Here is a 21,791-nt window from a genome sequence, read left to right on the forward strand (position 1 = left end):
ATTCTGGAGGATGGAAGGGTGAAGAGATAGAGGGGGTCCATAACACCTGTAAGCACAATACCACGCTCAGGGCCCGCCTCCAATTACTCAATCTCAACTACTCTTGCCTCCCCCACAGCAAAGAAAGTGACTCTTGGAATGAAGCTGCCCCAAACTGATGTCTTACAAGGGGGCAGTTACAAAAGGGGGAGTGTGAAAGTCCTGAAAGGGGAGAAGGATTCAATGGTTAGGCTTTGCTTGCACCTAGAGCGTTGCACTTTTGACACAACCCCTGAGATCTGGAAGCAGCTGCCCCAGAGCTACACCCTTTCTGCTCACCTGGGTCACACTCTAGCCCCTGTCTTGTGTCTATAAAGCTCCAGCCCCATAGCCTCCCTCTCTATAAGTAATTGCTTGGTAAGACTTCTCTGTTGGCTGTATAGCCATGAGGCTGGGCTGTAGGTGTCTGGTGGCCTTAGTGCTGTTCTTCCTAGGGACAGCGCAGAGGCAGGATGCCTTCCTCAGGATCAGTTTCTCAGTCTTGCAGCACAGGTATGACTGTGGTGACTATGGGATGCAGCTGGTGGTCTACCCCAGCCAGGGCCACACCATCCACTTTAAAGTTATGGGTAAGTTGAGAGGATGCCTGCTTGGCTTTGTGCACATGCCTGATGAAAGCTTTTTCTGAGCCCCCTATGGAAATCCCTTAAGAATATCATATGCAAGGACTTTTCCCTTCCCACTTTGTTCCTGCTCCAGTCCTTTTGCTGGCCTGCAAATCTTCGGGCTTCTTAAGACATGTGCCTTCCTATTTTGAGGTTTCTGTCTCCTTGGGGAAAACCCTGGGGTTGTCTGTCTGTCTGTCTGTCTACAATAATGTTAGCTGTAAGGCATGACTTGCAGTAGCCTGTATATGAGCTTATGCTGAACTGAGGGCCTGAGGAGACTGTAAAAGTATCCTCCTCAAACCATGGCTTGGCATCTCTTCCTTGCTGGAAGTTGGCCTTCTGCAGTCTGGACACCTGGCACTGCCACATTTACCTCCAGGTTGTAATGTGCCAGCATGCAAAGGCAGTGCTGTGCCTGCTACTTGAGGCTGTCACCCATGGCTGTAAGATGAGTTGGGTAATGAGGCCCCTTCCCTGTGTCTTGAAGGCATTGAGCAGATTGCAAGTCTGCTGCCTTGAACATTGTAACAAACTGCAGTCCCCACTCCAAACATCACTGCTGGAACAGGAGGCTTTCTGAGGAGCCTTGCCTTTTAACTATGATGAATGTGACTTTCTTTTCCCAGATGAGTTTGGGATGTCTTTTGAGGTGACAAACTGCTCCATCTGCCTCCACTGGATCACAACAGGCTGGGACGGAGCCGTGGTCTTCTCCACTGGTTATGATGGCTGCCATGTGCTGAAGAAGGTGAGATGGCTGGCACACCTGATTCCCTACACATCCAAGCATCTACAGTAGCTGTCCTTGCAGCCTCTGCAACTGGGGACAGAACTTACCCACTAGATGATAATGCTTCTTTTGCTTTCTCTGCAGGATGATCGTAACTATCTGAGGGTCCATGTAGAGGAACTGCAGAGCACTGGGGCAGTTACTACCACCCTCAATGTAAATATGATCTGCCCTAAACCTACTGAGCATGACTCGAGTTCTGAGGGAAATGTGCGCTCTCTGCCTTGGCCCAGTCTCCGGCACCCAGCACCGCCGCCTGGATTGGTGCGCTTGGTGCCAAGCAATATAGGTAGGCATGACTTTTTTTTTTTTTTTCTTTCTGTGGGGTGAGTAGATGCAGGCTGCCTCTCAAGATGTTATATGGGAGTCTTATGATGTGGTGGTGAACAGGGGACCTGCAGCCAGACTCCTGCTCATGGCTACCATCCCATTTTGTATAGACCGTATTCCCAACACCCACACTCGGGAATCCCTCCATCTCCTCTAATATGTTGGTTACCTGAAGGACAAAATACACTTTGAGATTAAGATGTATGTGGAAGGGACTGTCTGCCTTCAGGGTTTTGAAGCTTTTAGGGAGAAGCCTCTGCCCCAAAGCATGTAAGATTGGCTTGTGGTTTTGGGGGTTTTTTCTTTTTTTAAGAAAGCAAGCCCAGCCTCGGGGGCAAGTCAAAGCATTTGCCTCTGAATAGTTGAGCAGAGGGGTGTCCCATCTTCATTAGGATATGGGAGCTCCCAAATCTGTCGCTTCAACTGCCCCATGCTGCTGCTCCCCATGCATCTCTTCTTTCCATAGGATCTCCATTTCTCACCATCCTTATAGCCTAATAGTACCTGGCTTCCACAGTGTGGAAGCCATTTAAGGTTGGGGGGTTTTTTTTCCCCCACTAAAGATACATTAAAGTGACTGCACAAAATGTGAGGTGGCAGCCATCTTTTATTAAGAGCAGCTTCACTTCCATATAAAAACGAGCTGTAAGCTGCCACTCTGAAAGCCTTATTCCCATTGATTATCATTTGGGGGGAGGGGGAGGCATCATCTGAAGTAAGGGAGAATTTTAATGAGTTGGCAGTCTGTTTTGTCGAGTCATGAGTCGGGCATTAAAATTGACCACAAAGTACAAGAGTCCCCATACAACTTGGGAGTTGGCCATGCTATGGATTCCTTGTACAGCCTCTTTGTAAGTTTTAGGGGTGCTGGAATTTGGGACTTGCACAGAGATCCCAAAAGTATTGGGGAGAGCACACTATGACCCCTGTGAAGAACTCTTGCTCACTGGTTTCCAACCTACTCTCCCAGGGTCCCACCTCACATGGAAGCAGTGCCAAGTGGCAGCTGGCAAGATCCCATGTACAGATACCCCAGGCCGAGCTGCTTGCTTGCAGGCTGGCTGTTGCTATGATGAGATGGACCAAGTGACTCCTTGCTACTATGGTAACACGGGTAAGAGGAGACCTGCCCTCACATCAGCTCATGGAGCCTATTACTGTGTCCGTCCCAGAAATCTGGTAATGGACTTCTCTCCCCAGTGTGGTTACCACCCACCAGTGTGATTGAAGGAGCTTTGACCTAAGCTACTGCTATACAACTCTCTTCTCCAGTGGGATCACTTGTCCCACCATACCTCTTATTTGGGACTGCAGCAAGCACAGACCTGGGTAGTTGGGGAGTTACCTCCAAGAATATGGTTGGTCTGTCTCATCACTGTTGATCACCTCATGGCAAGTATCTAGATAAAATGCCAAATGCATGGTGGCAGAGGAGAAACAGTTCAATAGTAAAGGTTACCATTTATTTGACTGGTAGATATCTTTATAGGTGATAGATACTGGAGTTGCCTTGTCATGTCTGAGAAGGCAGGTGGAGTATACCCATTTCTGCCCTAGATTTTCATTTTAGATTTTTATGGCATGGAGCTCTCCTGAGACTGAGGAAAGGCTGCCCAAAACCCTACAGCATGAGAACTACACTGTATTGGTTGGTGGTTGTTAGGGTTTTTAATAAACCTGATCAAGTGTGGTCCATGCAACAGGATGCATTTTTCTTGCCTTGCCTTGTCCCAGCTCCCTCTTAGCCTGGAGTTCCTGTACTTACTCATGTTCCCTTGTGTTGCAGCCACAGTTCAGTGCCTCATGGATGGCCACTTCATTCTAGTGGTCTCCAGAGATATGTCTGAGTACCCCATCAAGCTGGATACTGTCCGACTGGCTTATGCCCAGGCAGAGTGCAATCCCATCCATATGACAGAGGCTTTTGTGATGTTCCAATTCCCCTTCACACAATGTGGCACCACAGTCCAGGTAACAACACCTGAAAGCCAGAAAGAGCACTCTCCTTGGGCTCTCAAGTAGGGGATAATCTTGTCCTCCATCTTATCTTTTACCAGTTGACTAGAAGCAAACTGATTTATGAGAACCAGCTGAGATCCAGTATTGATGTCCAGAATGGACCATATGGTGGTATCACCCGAGATAGCATCTTTATGTAAGCTTGCTTGGCTTCCATATGAGAGTGGGGAAAAGTCCTATGATTTGACCCACCTGGATCAGGGGTGGGAGAACTCCTCCCCCCCCCCCCCCCCACCCCTTTCCTCTTTTCTACCCACCCCCAAATTGAGGGTTTGGGCTCTCTTTCTACAGCCTATCCTATCCTCTGTACATCCCAAGAATTTTGCAGGTTCCAGATAAATATCCTGGAGTTGGTGGTGAAATTTGACCTTCTCTGCATACCAGGAATGCAAGAGTCTCTTTTTAATCAAGAGGGAACAGTCTAACTGACTAAGTAGATTTTCCTGAATGAGGAAACCCTTTGCTCTTGGCCAATCTCAAATGGCATTTGTAAAGCTAACTACTTTAAAACTAATTCAAGTAAGCAGACCTCTTACTTCTCCAGAGATGGCCATCTCTGGGGCATACTGAAGCGCTTCTAATTATGGGGCTGGGGCAGGTGGAACACCACTCCAAGTTGTTGTCCAAACTAACATAATAGCCCAGGGAACATCTCTGGATGCTGCTTCTCCACATCCTGGCTCTCCTGCTCTAGTAACAGGACAAGATCACTTCTGGGGTCATTCTGACTGCAAATGTACAATGTCTGGACTGACCTAGCATCCTACGGAGTATCCTAACTCTCTCTGTCCTGCACAGTCTTCATGCTCGCTGTATCTTCAACACCAGTAACTTCCTGCCAGTCCAGGCTGAGGTTTCCTTGCCTCCCTCACTTCCTCCTGTGTCAGAGGCTGGGCCCCTGCTGCTTGAGCTGCGTATTGCCACAGGTAGGAGATGCCTCCCTTCCATACACTGCAAGATCTACAATCTTTGAGGAGCCCCCAAGAGTCTCAGCTCTGGCCACATTTTCTCACAGATGAGACCTACAGTACCTACTATGTGGACGGAGAGTACCCTGTGGTGAAAGTGCTCAAGGACCCTGTCTATGTGGAGGTTCGCACCCTGGAGAGAACCGATCCATCTCTGGTTCTAGTTCTAGAGACGTGTTGGGCCACCCCAAGTGCTAACCCCTTGGAGCAGCCACAGTGGCCCATCCTGGTGAATGGGTAAGTGGTGGTGAAAAGAACATACATTTGGGAGGAGGTGGGGAGGGCACTGTTTTTCTAGGATCATAGTTTTTATTTGTCTATCTTGCTCTCAGGTGCCCATTCATGGGAGACAACTACAGAACCCAGCTGGTACCCACAGGATCTGCCTCCTCTGAGCTACCCTTCCCTACTCACTACCAGCGCTTTGTCATCTCTACCTTTGCCTTTGTTGACACTGCCTCCGCAGTGGCACTCAATGGACCAGTAAGAGGAGGCCTGGTTGTCGTTGAAGGGGGAACATATGAGTTTCTATTCCAATGGTCACTTGACACCTCCACTTATAAAGAAAGAAGGGGGGGCGGGGAAAAAAAAAGGCTTACTCCCATGCATGGAACATGTGTCCAATGGACTTCTGGGTGGAAGTGCATAGAATGGATGTTTCCATGGGGACAATAGGATCAAGCTTAATTATCTTGATCCTGTTGGCCACCACCCAGAAGTAATTATTGGCCTCTTCTGCCTCTTGCTTTCACCTTATGATTTTAAGGTGATGGTAGTATTTGCCTTGAGTGCATCATCCTGTGAATTCCATAGGCCTTTTGTCATATGCCCAATCAGTAACCAGCTGATGACCCAGTGTCTAAAGATGTGAAGAGTAATGTCCTACCTTCTGTCTGCTAAGCAGAGAGCTCTGTAGGGTTTGGCTCCTCACTAAAGAGGACATCCCCTTTTTAGCATCAGTTGCCCATAGCAGCATGGTAATACTAGGTACAAGTCTGCCACCCTCCCCATGTCTTCCTTGGGTCCTTACATGGATGAGCTTTTATATCAATCCTAATGCATGATACCACCATGTGGAATCTGTTCTGATCAAGCCCCCCTCCCCATTTAACCAATACCTGGCCAAGAAAACAAAAGCCCTCATCTGGCTAATTGGGCTCTTGAGCAAGAAGCAGTTGGGCCTGAAGGACCCAACCTCTTCTCTCTTTTCTGGGTGCTAGATATGGACAAGTGAATTGACCACAAGCCCATAGCCCCCGTGACCCACAGCAGGACTGAGCCTTCACTCACTACCTCTGTTCCAACTTTGTGTGGGTTTCAGGTGTACCTCTTCTGTAGTGCCTCTGCCTGTCGTCCTTCCCAGCTGGAGTCCTGCAGACCCATGTGTAGCAATCCCCGACTGGACAGTAAGTTGGAGTGGCTTCCTCCTATCTGCTGGTGGCTAGACTCTATTCTTATGTGCTAGCCCTTCCCTATCAAAGTAGAGGACCTGGTACTGAGTTAGAGCTCTATCTGTCCCAGTACAAGCATCACAGTAGAAACTTTAGTTGGGCTTCCTGTTCTTGCTAAGCTCCAGGTGTAAAGTAGCTGGCTTACCTGTATACCTAGGGATGATTACAGTGTGGTTATGTATTAAATATCCCATAGCCATGGGGCTCTCCAGAGGGGAATCGTAATGCCTTGTATTGCTGCTGAACCTGTCCTTCTTCCCACTTGCTCCTATCATCTTGAGGAACTGATTTCATGAAAATCTGACTTGCTTCTGACTTGAATACAGCTGTCCTATTGGGTTGGACAGAACAGCTTGATAAAGGAGTCTACCATGAATCTGCAGGGCATTTTGCTCTCTAGACATCACTGAAGAGTCCTTTAGTTGCAGCCCCTGAACTCTCCCATCCATCTTCCAGGAGTCCGACGGTATCTGAATACCAACAATGGGACAGAAAAGCCCTTGGACCTGGTGAGTTCTCATGGACCTGTGATCTTCCAGGGGATCAATGAGCCACGAAGAGAGAGGGTCTATGAGAATGAGGGTGAGTTATCCCGTCATGATCCAATAGACAGCAGATGTTGTATTCCAAGCTATTGGAACACAAGTCAACACTGTTTAATTAAACTCTTCATCAACATTGGAAGGGATGTGGACAACATTGAGCGGGTCCAGAGGAGGGCCACCCGTGTGATCTGGGGACAACAGGGCAGACCCTACAGTGAAAGACTGTGGGACCTAAACCTGTTCAGCTGTCACAAGAGAAGGCTGAGGGGGGACCGGGTGACTGTCTATAAGCTCGCTAGGGGGGAGCGGAAGGGTTTGGGAGATACCTTTGTTTCCCCTAGTGCCCCCTGGCATAACAAAGAATAACGGCCACAAGTTATTGGAGAGTAGGTTTAGATTAGACATCCGCAAGAACTACTTCACAGTCTGGGCCGCTAGGACCTGGAACCAACTTCCAAGGGAAGCGGTGCTGGCTCCTACCCTGGGGGTCTTTAAGAAGAGGCTTGATGTCTACCTGGCTGGACTCATTTGAGTCCAGTTTTGATCCCACCAAGGCAGGGGGTTGGACTTGATCTCCAAGGTCCCTTCTGACCCCTATTTCTATCTTTCTATGAACATTTGAAAGAAGCCACGGGGAGAGGGGGTGATTTTAATTCTAGGTAGAGATGACTCGTCCTCAAGTGGAGGAGTTTCACTAGATTGGCTTTTTTTTTTTTCTCCCCCCCCCCCTTTTTTTGTATTGTGGAGCAGCATGGGAGTGAGCCAGAGTGCAGGGAGTTGGCTGCTTCCCTTCCAGGGCTGCCCTACCACCCAGTTTTCACCCTGCATGACTGCTGGCAGCAGAAGCCACTTTGCCCAGGTGGACAGATGGGGTTTGATCAGGTGGCTTGCTCCACAGCCTGGCAGCCAACCCTTCATGGTGCGGTAATGGGCTGTAGTCCAGTGGCTGGGGAACCTCTGCACTAGATGACCTCATAGCCCTACTTCTCAATGATACGGGGCACATCTACATGTGTCGCAAAGGTGGTGTTGTTACTGTGTTGTCATTTAGAACTTCCCCTTTGGAAGTGCTAAACGATGGCACAGTAACAGCCCGTGCTGCAGCAAGTTCTCTTTTGTAAGAGAACTTACAAAAAGACTGGCTACATGTCTGACCTCTCCCATGTGTTCACAACTTCTTTTGCTCTTTGGGCGGGGAAGAGAAAATGGCTCCTCGGCCTTTTCAAAAAGTAAAAAGTGAGCTTGTGTGACACTCTTCACAACTTCTGAACAGTGACTTTAAAACTAAATTTCCTTGACTTGTAATACATGGGAGTGCAGATCTGTCCTAGGCAAGTATCTCAAAGTCAGATCCTCTAAATAGGACTGAAGTGACCACTTCATCTCTCCCCAGAGGTGTTGCTGCTAATGCCTGGGGTTAGAGCATTGCCATCCAATCCCTGTTAATGGGTAGAAAGAGAGTAGTACTAAACCAGGTGTATCTCATTATCCCTGCATTTACACCACTGTACTCAGTATTGGCTCTGCCTCTTCTTGTCCCCAGATGTGGTCTCCAGAGCACACCCAAGCCCTGTATTCCTGGGTGCACTTGCTGTACTGATGGTGACTTTGCTCATAGCTCTACTGCTGCTCTGCAGGAGAAGAGGTGGGATGATGACCAGGACCCAGAGTCTTTGAGACCTTCCTCCTGTTTTACAGTGATCAGAAATAAAATCTCTGGATTGTACTAATGGCATGTCCCTCTGCAGGCAAGGAACAGCAACAGCCAGTAGGGCACAATCTACTTCAGTATTGACCTGAGCATATTCTGCTCTGCAAGGGGCTGGGAAAAAGTATTTTGTAGACTTGTAATGTTTATCACTGCACTAAAATAGGACCTGAAAAAGAGGGATGTTGGCCTGCAGCAGGGATGGAGCACAGCAACGCCATCCTCAACTTGGGGTTCTGGAGGGGAAAAAATGCTATTTAAATTGGAGAGTCTCTGGTTCAAAGACTTGACTGAGAAGAGTTGGATTGTAATTTGGCTGAGTAAGAAGATGTGTTGCATCTTGCTAAACATTTTGACAGTATCAAGATGGTCCAGGTCACAAAAAGCCTTCTTGACTTGGTCAGAGAGAGGCTATGCTTAGGGAGCTGGAAAAACTGAGCCCCTACCTTCTGGCTCCACATATGATACACTTTGAAAGGATCCAGGGTTGTTGCCCTTGGCATGGCTCTAGGCATGTCATGAGTTCCCACTGTGCTTATTGGTATGCACTGAGCCTAGCACATAAGCAGCTCTGCTACCTTTTTCTCTTGGGGAACAATGCAGTGTGCATGGTATACACATGCTAGTATTTTTCCTACAGCACTCACTAGCATAGTCATGAGGCTGTGTAGATAGATATAGACATACTCTAATACCAAGGAAGTGAGGTTCCCTGGCTGCCATGCTATGGATAAGGCTAGATTTCTAAAGCCACTATAGGTTTTCCTGTGTGTGTCCACACGCTGGGCCCTCCATCCTTCTCCCTGCCCCACTTTGCTCAAGCAGGCCTATGAAGTGAGGAAGACTCTGACAGAAGGGACCTAATCCAAATCCCATTCAGGATGATGGGGCTGCTGGTGACATTGACTTTTGACAGGTGGTTGTAGAGAAGGTACAGAGAGCAGAGTTTAACATGACAACTCTTGAAGGGAAAAGGACTGTATTAGATAAATAGTAGAGTGAGAAGCTTCTTCCCCATGAGGAGAAAACCAGACCCTACAAGAGAATGATCAACAGTGTTTTTTGCATCCTAGTCCTGTGTGTCCTCACTGACAAAATGCTCTAAGCCTGGAACTAGTGGGGCAACTTTCTTTCTTTCAGAAGTCACCCAGGTAGGCACCATTGCTTGCCTTGATTTGCTGAAAACTTCAGACAAACATCACATTTATAGTTGTCCCTCATTTCTTCCCCATGGCACTACAGCGACCTATAGCAACACCACAGGTTTTTATCAGCACAACCAAAATTGTCTGTTCTTTTTGCCCCTACCACCATGAAATTTTGGGTGTTTACCATGTGCTACCAGAAAATACACAATTCTAGCTGAATTTTTTTTTACTGGGTATTTGTACTTTTCTCCTTTTAAAACTCCCAGGGTTTACTAAACTGAGGCAACTGTTTCAGAGGAGGAGTCTCCCCCTAGTGGTACTTTCTCTTATTGGTGGCCAAAGAAAGATGGTAACCCAGTCCATAGCTGTACTCGGCCAAAACTATAGCCGTTGGATGCCCATTTTGGTGTCTTTCTGTATTGCAGATTTCTGCTGCTTTTGTTAGTGTGAACATACTCCAGTATGATTTTCTGTAACCTTGCCAGTAAGAGGGTCCTATTAGTCTTGTAGGTGAGAACATGGTAGCTGTATGTACAACTCTTGGGAGAAGGTTTACAATGGATTGTGTGATTGTTCAAACTTTTGCATGGAGTAACAAGGCTGTGGTGCTAAGCATTGTGTAGCTTTATCATCTGTCCACTCATTCACAGACCATCCATGTGTTTTTGTACAGTCTCAGATGCACGATCAGTATATTTCTTCTTGGGCCAATATTCTTTTGCTGCCTTGAAACAGCTGCCACCAACTGCAATCACTTCTAGAAAATTGGATGACTTATTGCTCCTGAGCTTCGAGGTGGGAGTTAACCTATTTTTCCCCTTTCTTTCTAATCTCAAATTAGAGATGCTAGTACACTAGCAACCCCAGAGGGTACTGTAAAATTAAGGCAGTGACACAGCAACATAAGTGCACGGGCTTTCTGCACAAATCACTGTATGTTCTTTAGGGCACTGACAAAGAAGTTCTCTGCTGGAATATCCCAAAGAGCTGGGAGGAAAAATGGAGCTCCATCACCTGCAGGGCTGATTCAAAGAAGAGGGGTGTGCAGGTTGTGGCTGAGTAGATCTTGCAGAGCTGTGGAAAGACAAGCCAGGATAAGCAGGAGTCTCTCTGGGTCACATCTGAAGGACACTGGCAGCACTCTCTGGGGGGAGCTCACATGGCACTGGGCCAAACTCAGAGCAGAAGTGTTAATTTCCCCATTTTCAGGAGCAGTTTCCCCTCTCCCCTCATCACCAGCAAGAACCGAGTGTCTTTTGAATAAGTTTCACTTCCCTCCATCAGTGACCCAGAGTGTCAACAGCAGACCTAGAAAGTGAGACAACAGGAAGAAGGGAGATGGGGACAGGGTCACAGTGACCTGAAGGGGAAAACTGGCAGTAATGCTCAGTGGGAAGGGTTCTGATGAAAGGACCTGATGGTCGTGGTTTTCTTTTGCCCTAAGTTTCTCCTGACACTAGCTCCCCAGAGCAGGAATCAGCTTTCATGGAGGCTCAGTCTCTCTAGTTACCTGGTTCACCCCACAATCAGTCCTCCTCATTTGCCCTGCAAAGCTCCAGACCCCCAGTGTTGCTAGCTATGAGAAGTCATTGCTAAGCAAGGATTCATTCTTAGATGTTTTATCCATGGGATAGGGCTGCACCTATTTTGTGAGGTCACTTTTACTCTTGTCCCTGGTGCCATCCTTTGGGCAGAGGTGTTCACCCAGGGTCAGCTCTCATTTGCACCACAGGTGTGACTGTAGACGCTGCAGACAGCAGCTTCTCCTCCCTCCTAGCCAGGGTTGCACCATTTGCTTTAAAGCAATGGCAACCTGGCTGCCTATTAATAAATGCAGTGACAATCTTGCTGAGCTTTCCTCTCTTATGTGCAGAAAAAGATATTCATGATATGGCAGGTGGTTGGACACTCTTCCCTGAGCCCCACACTAGTGACTTTTAGTGGTTTGGCTGTTATCCACAATCCTTAAATTCCTATGTCCCCTAGGGAGGAAACCTGCATTTGTGATGGATAAGAACAATGGAAATCTCAGGCCTGGTACTGTGTCAGAACAAAACTCCCTTAAGTCTTGCAGTTCTCCAGACATGGCTCCTTGAGGACTGGACAATAACAGTGCACGATATTGGCACACCCAGCATTTAGAACCATCTGGCTTTCAACAGGGCATGTAGGCAGAACCTAGTCAGTGAGAACTATGGCAGGTTTTGGGATGGGTATATCTCCCTCCCAATATGACTCCAACAAGGTCACAAATTGTGAAATGAGGGGTGTGGTGGGCCAGTAAGGGGCGCTCCACCATTGAGCCACCCACCTCCACCAGGAACTTGATGCCCCTGTCAGTCAGGATCTCAGAGGGAAAACCCAGCTGAAAGAAGATCTTGGTCAGGGCATCAGCAACCACAGGTGCCTCGGTGGAGGTCAAGGCAACTGCCTCTGGGTACCGAGTTGCAAAATCCACGGGAGTCAGGATGTATTTCTTCCCTCTCCAGGTCTTATGCCTCAGAGGGCCCACAATGTCTACCCCCACTCGTTGGAAGGGTTGATCAATGATAGGGAGGGGCTGTAGGGGAGCCTTTCTCTTGTCCCCACTTTTGCCCGTCCGCTGGCATGTCTCGCAAGATCAGCAGTAGTCCATCACTTTCTGGGCAATTCTGGGCCAATAAAAGTTCGCCTGCAGCCGCCGGCGCATCTGTTCCCTGCCCATGTGACCAGCACACGGTAAGTCATGAACCATGGAAAGCAATTGTTGTCTGTACTTATGAGGTACAATGATCTGGCAATGGGGTTCCCAGGTCTCAACATGGTTCTTTGGTACCCACAACCGATAGAGAAGTCCTTCATCCCAGACCACATGTTTCCTCTTCTCTGGGGTGAACTCGGTCTCTTGCTCCTGAGCCATCTGCCGGAGGTCCTCCAAGCTGGGGTCTTCTAGGACCTCCTGCTTGAACTCCCCTTGCCTGGCTAAGCAATCAGCAGGGAGTTTGGGGGCTCCTGCAGGGGGTGCACCTTCACCCTCAGGGACTTCCTTGGACTCCTCCCTGAGAGTCTCACCTCCCTCTGCCACTGACGGACTAGACACCTCCCTGGGACTGTCACTTAACCCACCCTCAGGGTCACTAGTTCCCTCAGGGACTGGCGTGCCATCGCCCTCCGCGGGGGCCTCTCCCGCTGCAACCAATGGTGTGGCTGTCTCTTGGGGAGTTTCTAACCCTCCCCCTCTAGCCTTTCTGCTCTGTTGACGAGTCACCGCATTAATGCGGTAGGGCTCTAGCTCTAGGACCTGGTCCACCTCCCAGTGCAGGAGGTCTAGATCAATGATATCCTGTCCCACCAGGATGGGGACCGGAGCCCCTTCCAGCACATCCAGCTCTATGCACATCGCGCAGCCTCTCCACTCAATGGGCGGACGGGTTACCTGTACCTCAAATGGCAGGGACCCCATCCCATGAATGGTAAGGGTCCTCCCTAGGATTATATCTGCAGATGAAACGAGGTTGGCATTGATTAATGTCACACTGGACCCTGTGTCCAGTTCCCCACTAAGGGTTCTCCCATTTACTGTTATCTTGGTCCGGTGGGGGGCCATCACCTCCTCTGGGTTTGTGATCCTGTAGCAACAGGCACGCCCCTCAGAGGGGCTCGGGTCTCCCCCCTCACTGCTTACAGCTGCTGCATGTCTGACGGGCTCCAGATTTGTTGCTTAGCTTTGGGCAGTTGGGCTTGATGTGGCCTGGCTTCCCGCAGTTATAGCCCCCCCTCTTTTCTGAATTGGATGGTTTGGTCAAATCAGAGGCCTCCTTACGCTCAGTTTGGGATGGCCCCTTTTCCCCTTTTGGAACTGGCCCTCCCTTCCCCCCTCTCTGGACCCCTTTCTGTTCCTTCCCAAAGTAGGGAGTCTTCTTGTCTGGCCCCTCACAGTTCAGCAACAGCTGTTCTGCAATTTCAGCGGCATCTTGGATGGTTTTGGGGGCCCTGCCCTTGACTAGGGTTTCAATCTCCCTTGGACAGCAATAATAAAATTGGCCCAGCACCATGAGATGGAGCAGCTTCTCTCTATTGTCAGCCTTGGCTCCGTCTGCCCATTTAAGGAGTGTGTCCCACACCAGGGCCACAAAATCAGCCATTGTCTTCTCGGGTTGTGGGCGGATCTTCCGGAATTATTTTCAGAAATAATCCGGTCCTAACTTGAACCTTGAAGGCACGGCCTTTTTAAAGGCATCATAGTCATCGGCTGCATCCGAGGGCAGGCTGTTCAGGACCACCACCATGTCGCCTTCTACCAGAGCATACATGTGCAGCATGAACTCTTCCTCGGGCACCTTCCACCGTCGGGCTTGCCTTTCGAAGGTGCTGAGGAATACGTCAGGATCGTCTCCGACTCGGTAGCGAGAGAAGGCTGGGGAGTTTGGTTTGGGGTGTCCCCCGGGCACTAGCGGAGGGCCTGTATCTATCCCATTGGGCTGTAGATGGAGTACCTCTAGTTTGTGCTTGCACTTGGCCTCTGCCTCTTGGGCCTCTGCCTCATGCTGTGCTGTTTTCTCCACTAGCCATCCTTTTCAGCTCCATGTGTGCCTTCTTGCACTCACGCTGGGCCTCCAGCTCCTTCTTTTTCAACTCATACTTGTGCTTGCTCTCCCACTCCTGCTCTTCAGCTTCTAGCTGCATCTGGTACCTCCAGTGCTCCTCCATAGGGGGTGATCCCTTGGAGGGCTGCGGACTTGGCATGCGGGGATGTGATTCTGGGGAGGACTCAGGAGTTGACGTGCGTGAAGGTGGCTCTGTGGCTGAGTCACTGTTGCACAGGAGTTTAATCAGCTCTTCCTTCTTTAGCCCTTTCTTCACTTGAAGGCCTCTCCCTTTTGCCAGATCTTTTAGTTTAGGCATGGTCATTTGGACATGCTTGTCCACCATCCTGGCTATCTACAGTATCCAGTCAACCCAATGCCAAATTAGAAATTGTTTGCTCAAGGGATTTCAGTGACTCTATTAGTCTTCCCAAATTATGCCCCTAATACAGCAGAGTATTTGTATCCCACTTCTCCCACCATGTGTTGAGGGCCAGTAGGGGGCGCTCTGGCATTGAACCACCCACCTCATTGCACCCTACCACCTTCCAGGCTCCAAGTGCCTCCCTAGGGGTGCCTCGTGTCCAGCTGACCCCCTTCCTGAAGCACACTTGCTAGCCTGGGGGTAATGTAAGCTGCCACCACTCCAAGAAGGGACTCTCTCGGCCCTGTGTCCTCGGGTCCTCACTGTTCAACATCTTCATCAGTGACTTGGACGAGGGGGTAAAAAGCACCCTGTTCAAATTTGCTGATGACAATAACGTGGGGGGATGTGGGCACGCTAGATGGGAGGAATAGGCTGCAATCAGACCTAGACAGGTTACAGGTGTCGGCGGATGAGAATAGGATGGGATTCAACATTGACAAGTGCAAAGTGATGCACCTGGGGAGGAAGAACCAGCACCATACCTACAGGCTGGGGAACTCCCTTCTCATCAGTGCAGAGGCAGAAAAGGATCTTGGAGTCATCATTGACTCCAAGATGAACATGGGCCGGCAGTGTGGGGATGCGGTCAAGAAGGCCAACCGTACCTTGTCATGCATCCACAGATGCATCTCAGGCAGGTCCAAGGAGGTGATCCTCCCCTTCTATGCGGCACTGGTCAGGCCGCAGCTGGAGTACTGTGTCCAGTTCTGGGCGCCGCACTTCAAGAGGGATGTGGACAGCATGGAAAGGGTCCAGAGGAGGGCCACTTGTATGATCAGGGGGCAGCAGGGCAGGCCCTACGAGGAGAGGCTACGGGACCTGAACCTGTTCAGCCTCCACAAGAGAAGGCTGAGGGGGGATCTAGTGGCCTGTTACAAACTAGTCAGAGGGGACCAGCAGGAATTGGGGGAGTCCCTGTTCCCCCGAGTACCGCCAGGAGTGACTAGAAATAACGGTCACAAGCTGGCAGAGGGTAGACTCAGGCTAGACATCAGGAGATGCTACTTCACAGTCAGGGCGGCTAGGATCTGGAACCAACTTCCAAGAGAAGTGGTGCAGGCTCCTACCCTGGGGGTCTTTAAGAGGAGGCTGGCCAAACACCTTGCGGGGGTTGTTTGACCCCAGTACTCTTTTCTGCCATGGCAGGGGGTCAGACTTGATGATCTCCAAGGTCCCTTCCGACCCTAGAAATTATGAAACTATGTTGCCATACAGTGATGTTGCTACTGTACCATGTTTTAGGACTTGCTGTGTGGAAGTACTAAAACAGGGCACAGTAACCACCCGTACTGCGGCATACAGGCGGTATACACTTAGATTCACCAGCTATGTTGCTGTAGCAGCACACTGTAGCTGGGGAGCACGCTGCTGTGTCACTGTATCAAGCCATAAAGCAACATAGCACATTGCTATGTCACCATAAGGCGATGTGTAGCCACTGTATGAAAAAATTTCCGTGTATTAGTGTTAAACTTACGACCTACTAGTTTTATTGTGCCTGCTTCATGTATCTTTTTCATGTTTTTCTTGGCATAAGGTAGAGTCGAGGTGGACTGTCCTCAAGACGTCAAGGCTGGTGGGACAAAGAAGAGGTTAGCACCGAATTGCAAAGCACCTGAGAAAGATAAGGGTGGTTGGGGAGTTGTAGATTATGAGGCCAGAAGAACACATGATCTTGTCTTTCCTCCTGCCAGATATAATTGTTTCTGATACAAAGTGGAGCAGTACAAAGTGGTTCACTCAAAGCTGGACCTTGGACATGAGGCCCTACATCCTAGGGGAGTGCTCTGTTCATCAGACTATAAGAGTTGGTCTTCAAAGCCTCATAAATGCAAAGCCATGGCTGGAAATAAATAGGACAGCTACAAAATAGAAAGCTATAACCCATCCCTTCAAAGAGAATTTGGCATTTTCATACTGCCCTTGTGGCTTTCTGTGTAGCCAAACACCAGGATAGAAGTGGAGAACTTGGACTGGAAGGCATCTAGGAGAAGATCTATACAGGGGTAGGTAACCTTTTCTAGCTGCCCACTGGAATGACCCACCCTGGGTTGGAGCTGAACGGGCAGGTGTTAGGACTCTGCCTGCAGTACCACTTGTCTCCCTGGCAGCACAGGGAAAGCACCCACAGCTGGCACTTCTCCCCATGGCAGCATGGGAGGAGCACCCACAGAAGGCTTCCCTGCTGCCAAATGCCACCAAAACCCCACATCCATAGGTCAGATCCAAAGGTTCCTTGGGCTAAATCTGGCCCGCGGGCTGTAGGTAGCCGACCCCTGACCTAGATGGTGAGAAATGAGCTGTAGGAGGGAAAAATAAGAGAACATCAGATATACAAGCTTACATGTATTTTGTGCTAAAGCTGACTGAATTTTTTTAACCTACAAAATAACTACTGGAAAATATCATTTTGTCAGCTTGGAAAATTGTTTTCCATCTGGAAATGCAAAATAAGCCTTACATTTCAAAGTGTCAGTCTGAAACTAAATGAATTATTTATTGCTTCTAAATACTGATTTGAAGCAATTCTTCCCTCCTCCCATTTTTTTTAATTATTCATAGATTGTGATTTTGAAAATGAAAATGTTGTCATTTTTTAATTTGGGGTATATTCCTTTCCTTCTCCCTCCTTTATACTTTATTCCTTTGGTTTCTTTCCCTGGAAAAATGATGGAATACAGTCAAAAGTGGGAGAAATGATAGTTCTCACAAAAACATGCAAAACTGTTTGAAGGAAAACATTTTAAAATGGTGCTTTTCCTGGTAGCATTTATTGCAGAGAAAATGTCTGCTTTCCTACTACCCCTTCTGGAATCTTTCAGATTGGCATGCTGTGATGGGCTAGTTGGTATTTTAGCAATTTATACATGGAAATTTAATTTCAGTTCACCTTTCAGATCCTTTGGGGGGTGGTTTAATCTCTCTCATTCTCTCACTGCACGTAAATGATTTGATCTCTTGAGGATGGTGAGGAACCTGATGAGCAGAGCTAGAAAAGAGGGATGTCATGGCAACTGCATGCTTTTTGCTGCCTCAAGTTTGCCTGGCAAAAGGCAAGGTAGGGCTGCATCTTATAAACAGAATCAAAAGTGCATAAGCTATCCAGCTTGTTCCATTGTCCTGAGAGTGTAACAAGGATGTGATAAATAGCGTGGGAGGACTAGGCAATGATTGTATACATTCTCTATTCAGTATCCCCTTAATCAAGGCATAGCTTTGCTTCCAGATTAACTTGGAAGATTGACAGTAGTGTAAAAGTGATGTTGTAGCCATGATGGTCCAGAAGTTATGTGAGAGGAAAGGATTTCTTAGAGTGGTATCTTCTACTGGACCAACTATGTAGCCGGGATTAAATTAGACAAACTTTCAAATGCAAGACCTTCTTTGTCAGGTCTCTGATCATAGGAGGCCAGGCACAGCATAGTGAAAAAAACAGCAGAGGGGACGGGGAGAGAAAAATCTTAGAGATAGTAGACACACACCAGTAGTAGGCATCTGTCTCAAGAGACAATAGTACTATGCTGAGTGAGACATCAGTTTGCTGAACACAATCCTTACTTGAAAATAAAGTGAAGCTGGAGTGTTGTCCCAAGACACAAAAGCCTGGGCAGTGTATATGGAGATACTGAACTGCCCACACACCAGTGTCCCCTGATGCACCAGCAGATACACACTTAGCCATGAGTGACTGGTGCCTCCTGAATCTGGGGAGGCACCCGCAGAAGCCGCCGACCCTCTCGGGGGGGACACCAGACCTACTGACAGCATCAGCTTCAGCCGTCGGGGTGGCACATGCACCCCTGTGCACCCCTTACCAGTCGCCTATGCAATTAGGAGAAGAAAAGCTGGTACTGGAAAATCAAGGCATATCAAAAGGGGGAGTGCCGTTCTCACCTTTTTTCTCATGTTAATGTGGAAAGGTTTCAGGAGTTGAATAAAATATAATGTGCTTTAAACCTGATATCAGTGTTTAATTCTTGGTTCTTTGTGTCTGAGCAGCTTATGCATTTTTTGTTCCCAGGTTTGTCTTTTAAAGGTGTTAGATAGATTTCCCTTGAGGCCAAGGGTAGGGAGGTCAGAGAGGGTCAGACACAGACTTGGTCAGTGCTGGGAGAATTCATGCTAGCTGTGTTTAGCTTCACTCAAGATTGACAGGCAGTCAAGGGACGTGGAAAGTGGATTGAAATGGTAATGCACCAACAGGCAAGAGAAAGGAATGGTATCAAACTGTACATCCATGTGTTAGCTTGTGATCGGATGGTCAAAGAGGAATGTATTAAAAACTATGTTTTCTTGGAGAGCTTCGGACTGGTGTGTATTCTGGCATGTTTCCCCTCTTCCAGTTAGACAAGGCTAACAAGTGAGAGGGAACAAAGGCTATTTGGGTTTCTTTTTGGGTGTTTTTTTTTCGGTGGCAAACCAGCAGCAGTGTGGTGGCGAAGTGGTCTGGAAGTTGCAGCACACAATATTTGCAGCTCCCTCCTCCATTTGACATTCATAGTTGATTGGCTTTGTGAAGGTGAGGGGCTTTGCAAGGAATGAACAAAGCAGGGGTCAGCAGGGCAGGCCTTATGAGGAGAGGCTACGGGACCTGAACCTGTTTAGCCTCCACAAGAGAAGGTTAAGGGGGGACCTTGTGGCCTGCTACAAACTGGTCAGGGGGGATCAGCAGGTATTGGGGGAGTCCCTGTTCCCCCGTGCGCTGCCAGGAGTGACCAGGAATAACGGTCACAAGCTGGCGGAGGGTAAGTTTAGATTAGATATTAGGAGGCGCTACTTCACAGTCAGGGCGGCTAGGGCCTGGAACCGGCTTCCAGGGGAAGTGGTGCGGGCTCCTAGCCTGGGGATTTTTAAAAGGAAGTTAGATGAGCACCTTGCCGGGGTCATCTGACCCCGGTGCTCTTTCCTGCCAAGGCAGGGGGTCGGACTAGATGATCTACCTAGGTCCCTTCCGACTCTAGCTACTATGAAACTATGAAACAATGTTGGATAGAAGCTGCCTGCTTCCTACACAATATTTTGCAATGGTCCTTAGAAGTCAAGCAGATAGATTTTAGGGCCCTGATCCTGTAAGGAGGCCTGGGCAGACCCTTGCCAATACATGAAGCCTGTGGAAGTTAGAGGGTCTCACCACAAGGAGCCGTCCCACGAGCCATCCCATCTCTGCTTTCTGCTTCCTACAAGGGCTGCCTTGCAGAGCTGGGTCCTCAGTGTCCAGGGCTGCACTGGCTGGCAGGACCTCAAGCAGATCCAATCCCAGCTGCTGTACATAATGCATGTGAAACTCTCACCAAACTAAGCCTACAGTGTTTTGGTAATACTTGGCTGTGTCCCTCCAAAGCTGCTGATATTGCCCTAGCCTCCATCTTGAGGCTTCAGATGGATCTGAGCAGTGGGGACCAATGTTTTTGGCAGGCATATCATAAATTAGCCCTACACCCTCCCCAGGTGTCATTCCAACCTTCTTTCCCTGCCCCATCTGTGCCCCTGCTTCTGCTTTCTACCCTGCAGTTCCTGCCTGATCTGTTGCTTTGTTTTTTTGCTGTTTGCCCTGTCTGCCCCTGGGCTGCTTGCCCCCTCCCTTGTCAGTGGTGCATGCAACACAGAAGGTGCCCATGCTGCTTTTGTGGCGCACAGGCCACAGGTTTGCCACCTGTGGACCATGGTCAAGTAAAGCCTCATTCCTGAACAGGGGTGGAGCCAGGAGCTTTCCCAGTAAAACACCTACAAGATTTGTCATAAGGTAATTAACCAATTAAATATCCCTGTTTAGCTAATTCCAGAGTTGGAATTGAGCCAGGCCATCTGGGTTAACACCCCTGCTCTTGTTAACTTCATCCATTAGCTGAATTAGGGGAGCACCTAGAGGTCTCCATGAAGATCAGATCTCCCTGGTGGTAGGTGCGGTACATGCATGCAGTAAGAGACAGTCCCTGCCCTCCAGCTCTTACGGGCTAAGCAAAAGAGAGGCAAAGGGTGGGAAGGGAGGCAGAGACATAGCAGACACTGGGCCGAACCTGAGCATTTCTGTTGCATTACTCTAAACCAGCAAACCAGACAACTTTTCCCAGAGACTGTTGGGACCATTCAAGCCCCAGGCTTCATAACCATGATACCTATGCAGATCCTGGCACAATGCTGGAGCACAGGTTTAACCCTGACTTGGAGAGAACAGGGTGACCCACAGAGCATCCGTATCACCTTTTCCCACAGATCCACCACCCAAGTGCTGATCCAGTCTGTCCTTCTTCTGGTTTGAGAAGTCCTGTTAGCATCTTAACCTTAGCAGGGCTTCCTGGTAACCTGGTTTCCTGGTAAGCTTTCCCTGCAAAGTGTCATCCCACAGTGTCCAAGCTGAGGCCTGCAAGTCACTGATGATTTATGAGGGGATGGTAACTTATCCACTGATCACACCAGAGCCCATGTGCCTTTATAGCATTAAAAGCTTGATGATAAAGGTACCCATTTGTCCATGAGAAATCTTGAGACTTGATGGTTGCCCATTGATTAAAAAAGTTGTAGAGCAGAGGTTCTCAACTTTTTTTGTACCAGGACCCAACTGTAAACATAGATGGCCAGTCCCAAGCCAGTGCCCCTCACTCCCAACCCACTGTCCCCTACCCCCAGGTCCAGCCCCCCAGTGTGTAGGGAATGTGGGGGAAGGGGCAAGCAGCCCCTGGCAGGTTGGAGCTCTGCCAGCCTGCAAGGGAAAAGCCATGGTTTCCATGTTTTTCTCCTTTAAAGGAGAATCCATTTTAAAAAATTTTGGGACCCTGTCATATATTCCTGCAACCCACTTTTGGGTCAGGACCAATGGGTTGAGAAATGCTGCTCCATAGTGCTGTGCTGAACAACAGTGTGACTAGTGTTACAACTACACCTGCCCAGGTGTGATTTATGTCACCCTCACTAGGGGAATGTGGGGCTCCATGACCTCCAAAGGCTGGCTCACAAAAATGGTTAACACGTGGATAAAAAGGTCACCTAGGGGCATAGCTCTTCAGCTAAAGCAGTAGAGTCTCGGGGTTTTGATGCTGGAGATGACCGCATACCAATGCTGCTATTGGCTCGAGAAGGGGTTGTTAAACTTTGACGCCAGGCACAGATATACAGGGCCAGAGGGGTATGAGCAGATTTTGCACAGAGGAGAAAGCCCAAGTCCAGATAAGCAGCAGTCCCCATGAGTCACATTT

The 21,791-nt window shown here is 48.8% G+C and overlaps 1 protein-coding gene across 1 annotated transcript; it reads left to right on the plus strand.

Annotated features, from left to right (window-relative positions):
* The first annotated feature begins 424 nt into the window (after positions 1–424).
* LOC149871271 (zona pellucida sperm-binding protein 1-like) lies at positions 425–7,511 on the plus strand. Its single transcript, XM_090034605.1, has 12 exons — positions 425–608; positions 1,274–1,395; positions 1,522–1,726; positions 2,738–2,881; positions 3,554–3,738; positions 3,825–3,922; positions 4,585–4,712; positions 4,802–4,991; positions 5,087–5,237; positions 6,076–6,160; positions 6,662–6,787; positions 7,501–7,511. The coding sequence occupies exons 1-12, from the start codon at positions 425–427 to the stop codon at positions 7,509–7,511; spliced, it is 1,629 nt and encodes a 542-aa protein (XP_089890731.1).
* The last annotated feature ends 14,280 nt before the right edge of the window (positions 7,512–21,791 follow it).

This window comes from Crocodylus siamensis, chromosome 2 (genome assembly GCF_052110815.1).
Source record: "Crocodylus siamensis isolate JL-2025a chromosome 2, ASM5211081v1, whole genome shotgun sequence".
Lineage (NCBI taxonomy): Eukaryota > Metazoa > Chordata > Crocodylia > Crocodylidae > Crocodylus > Crocodylus siamensis.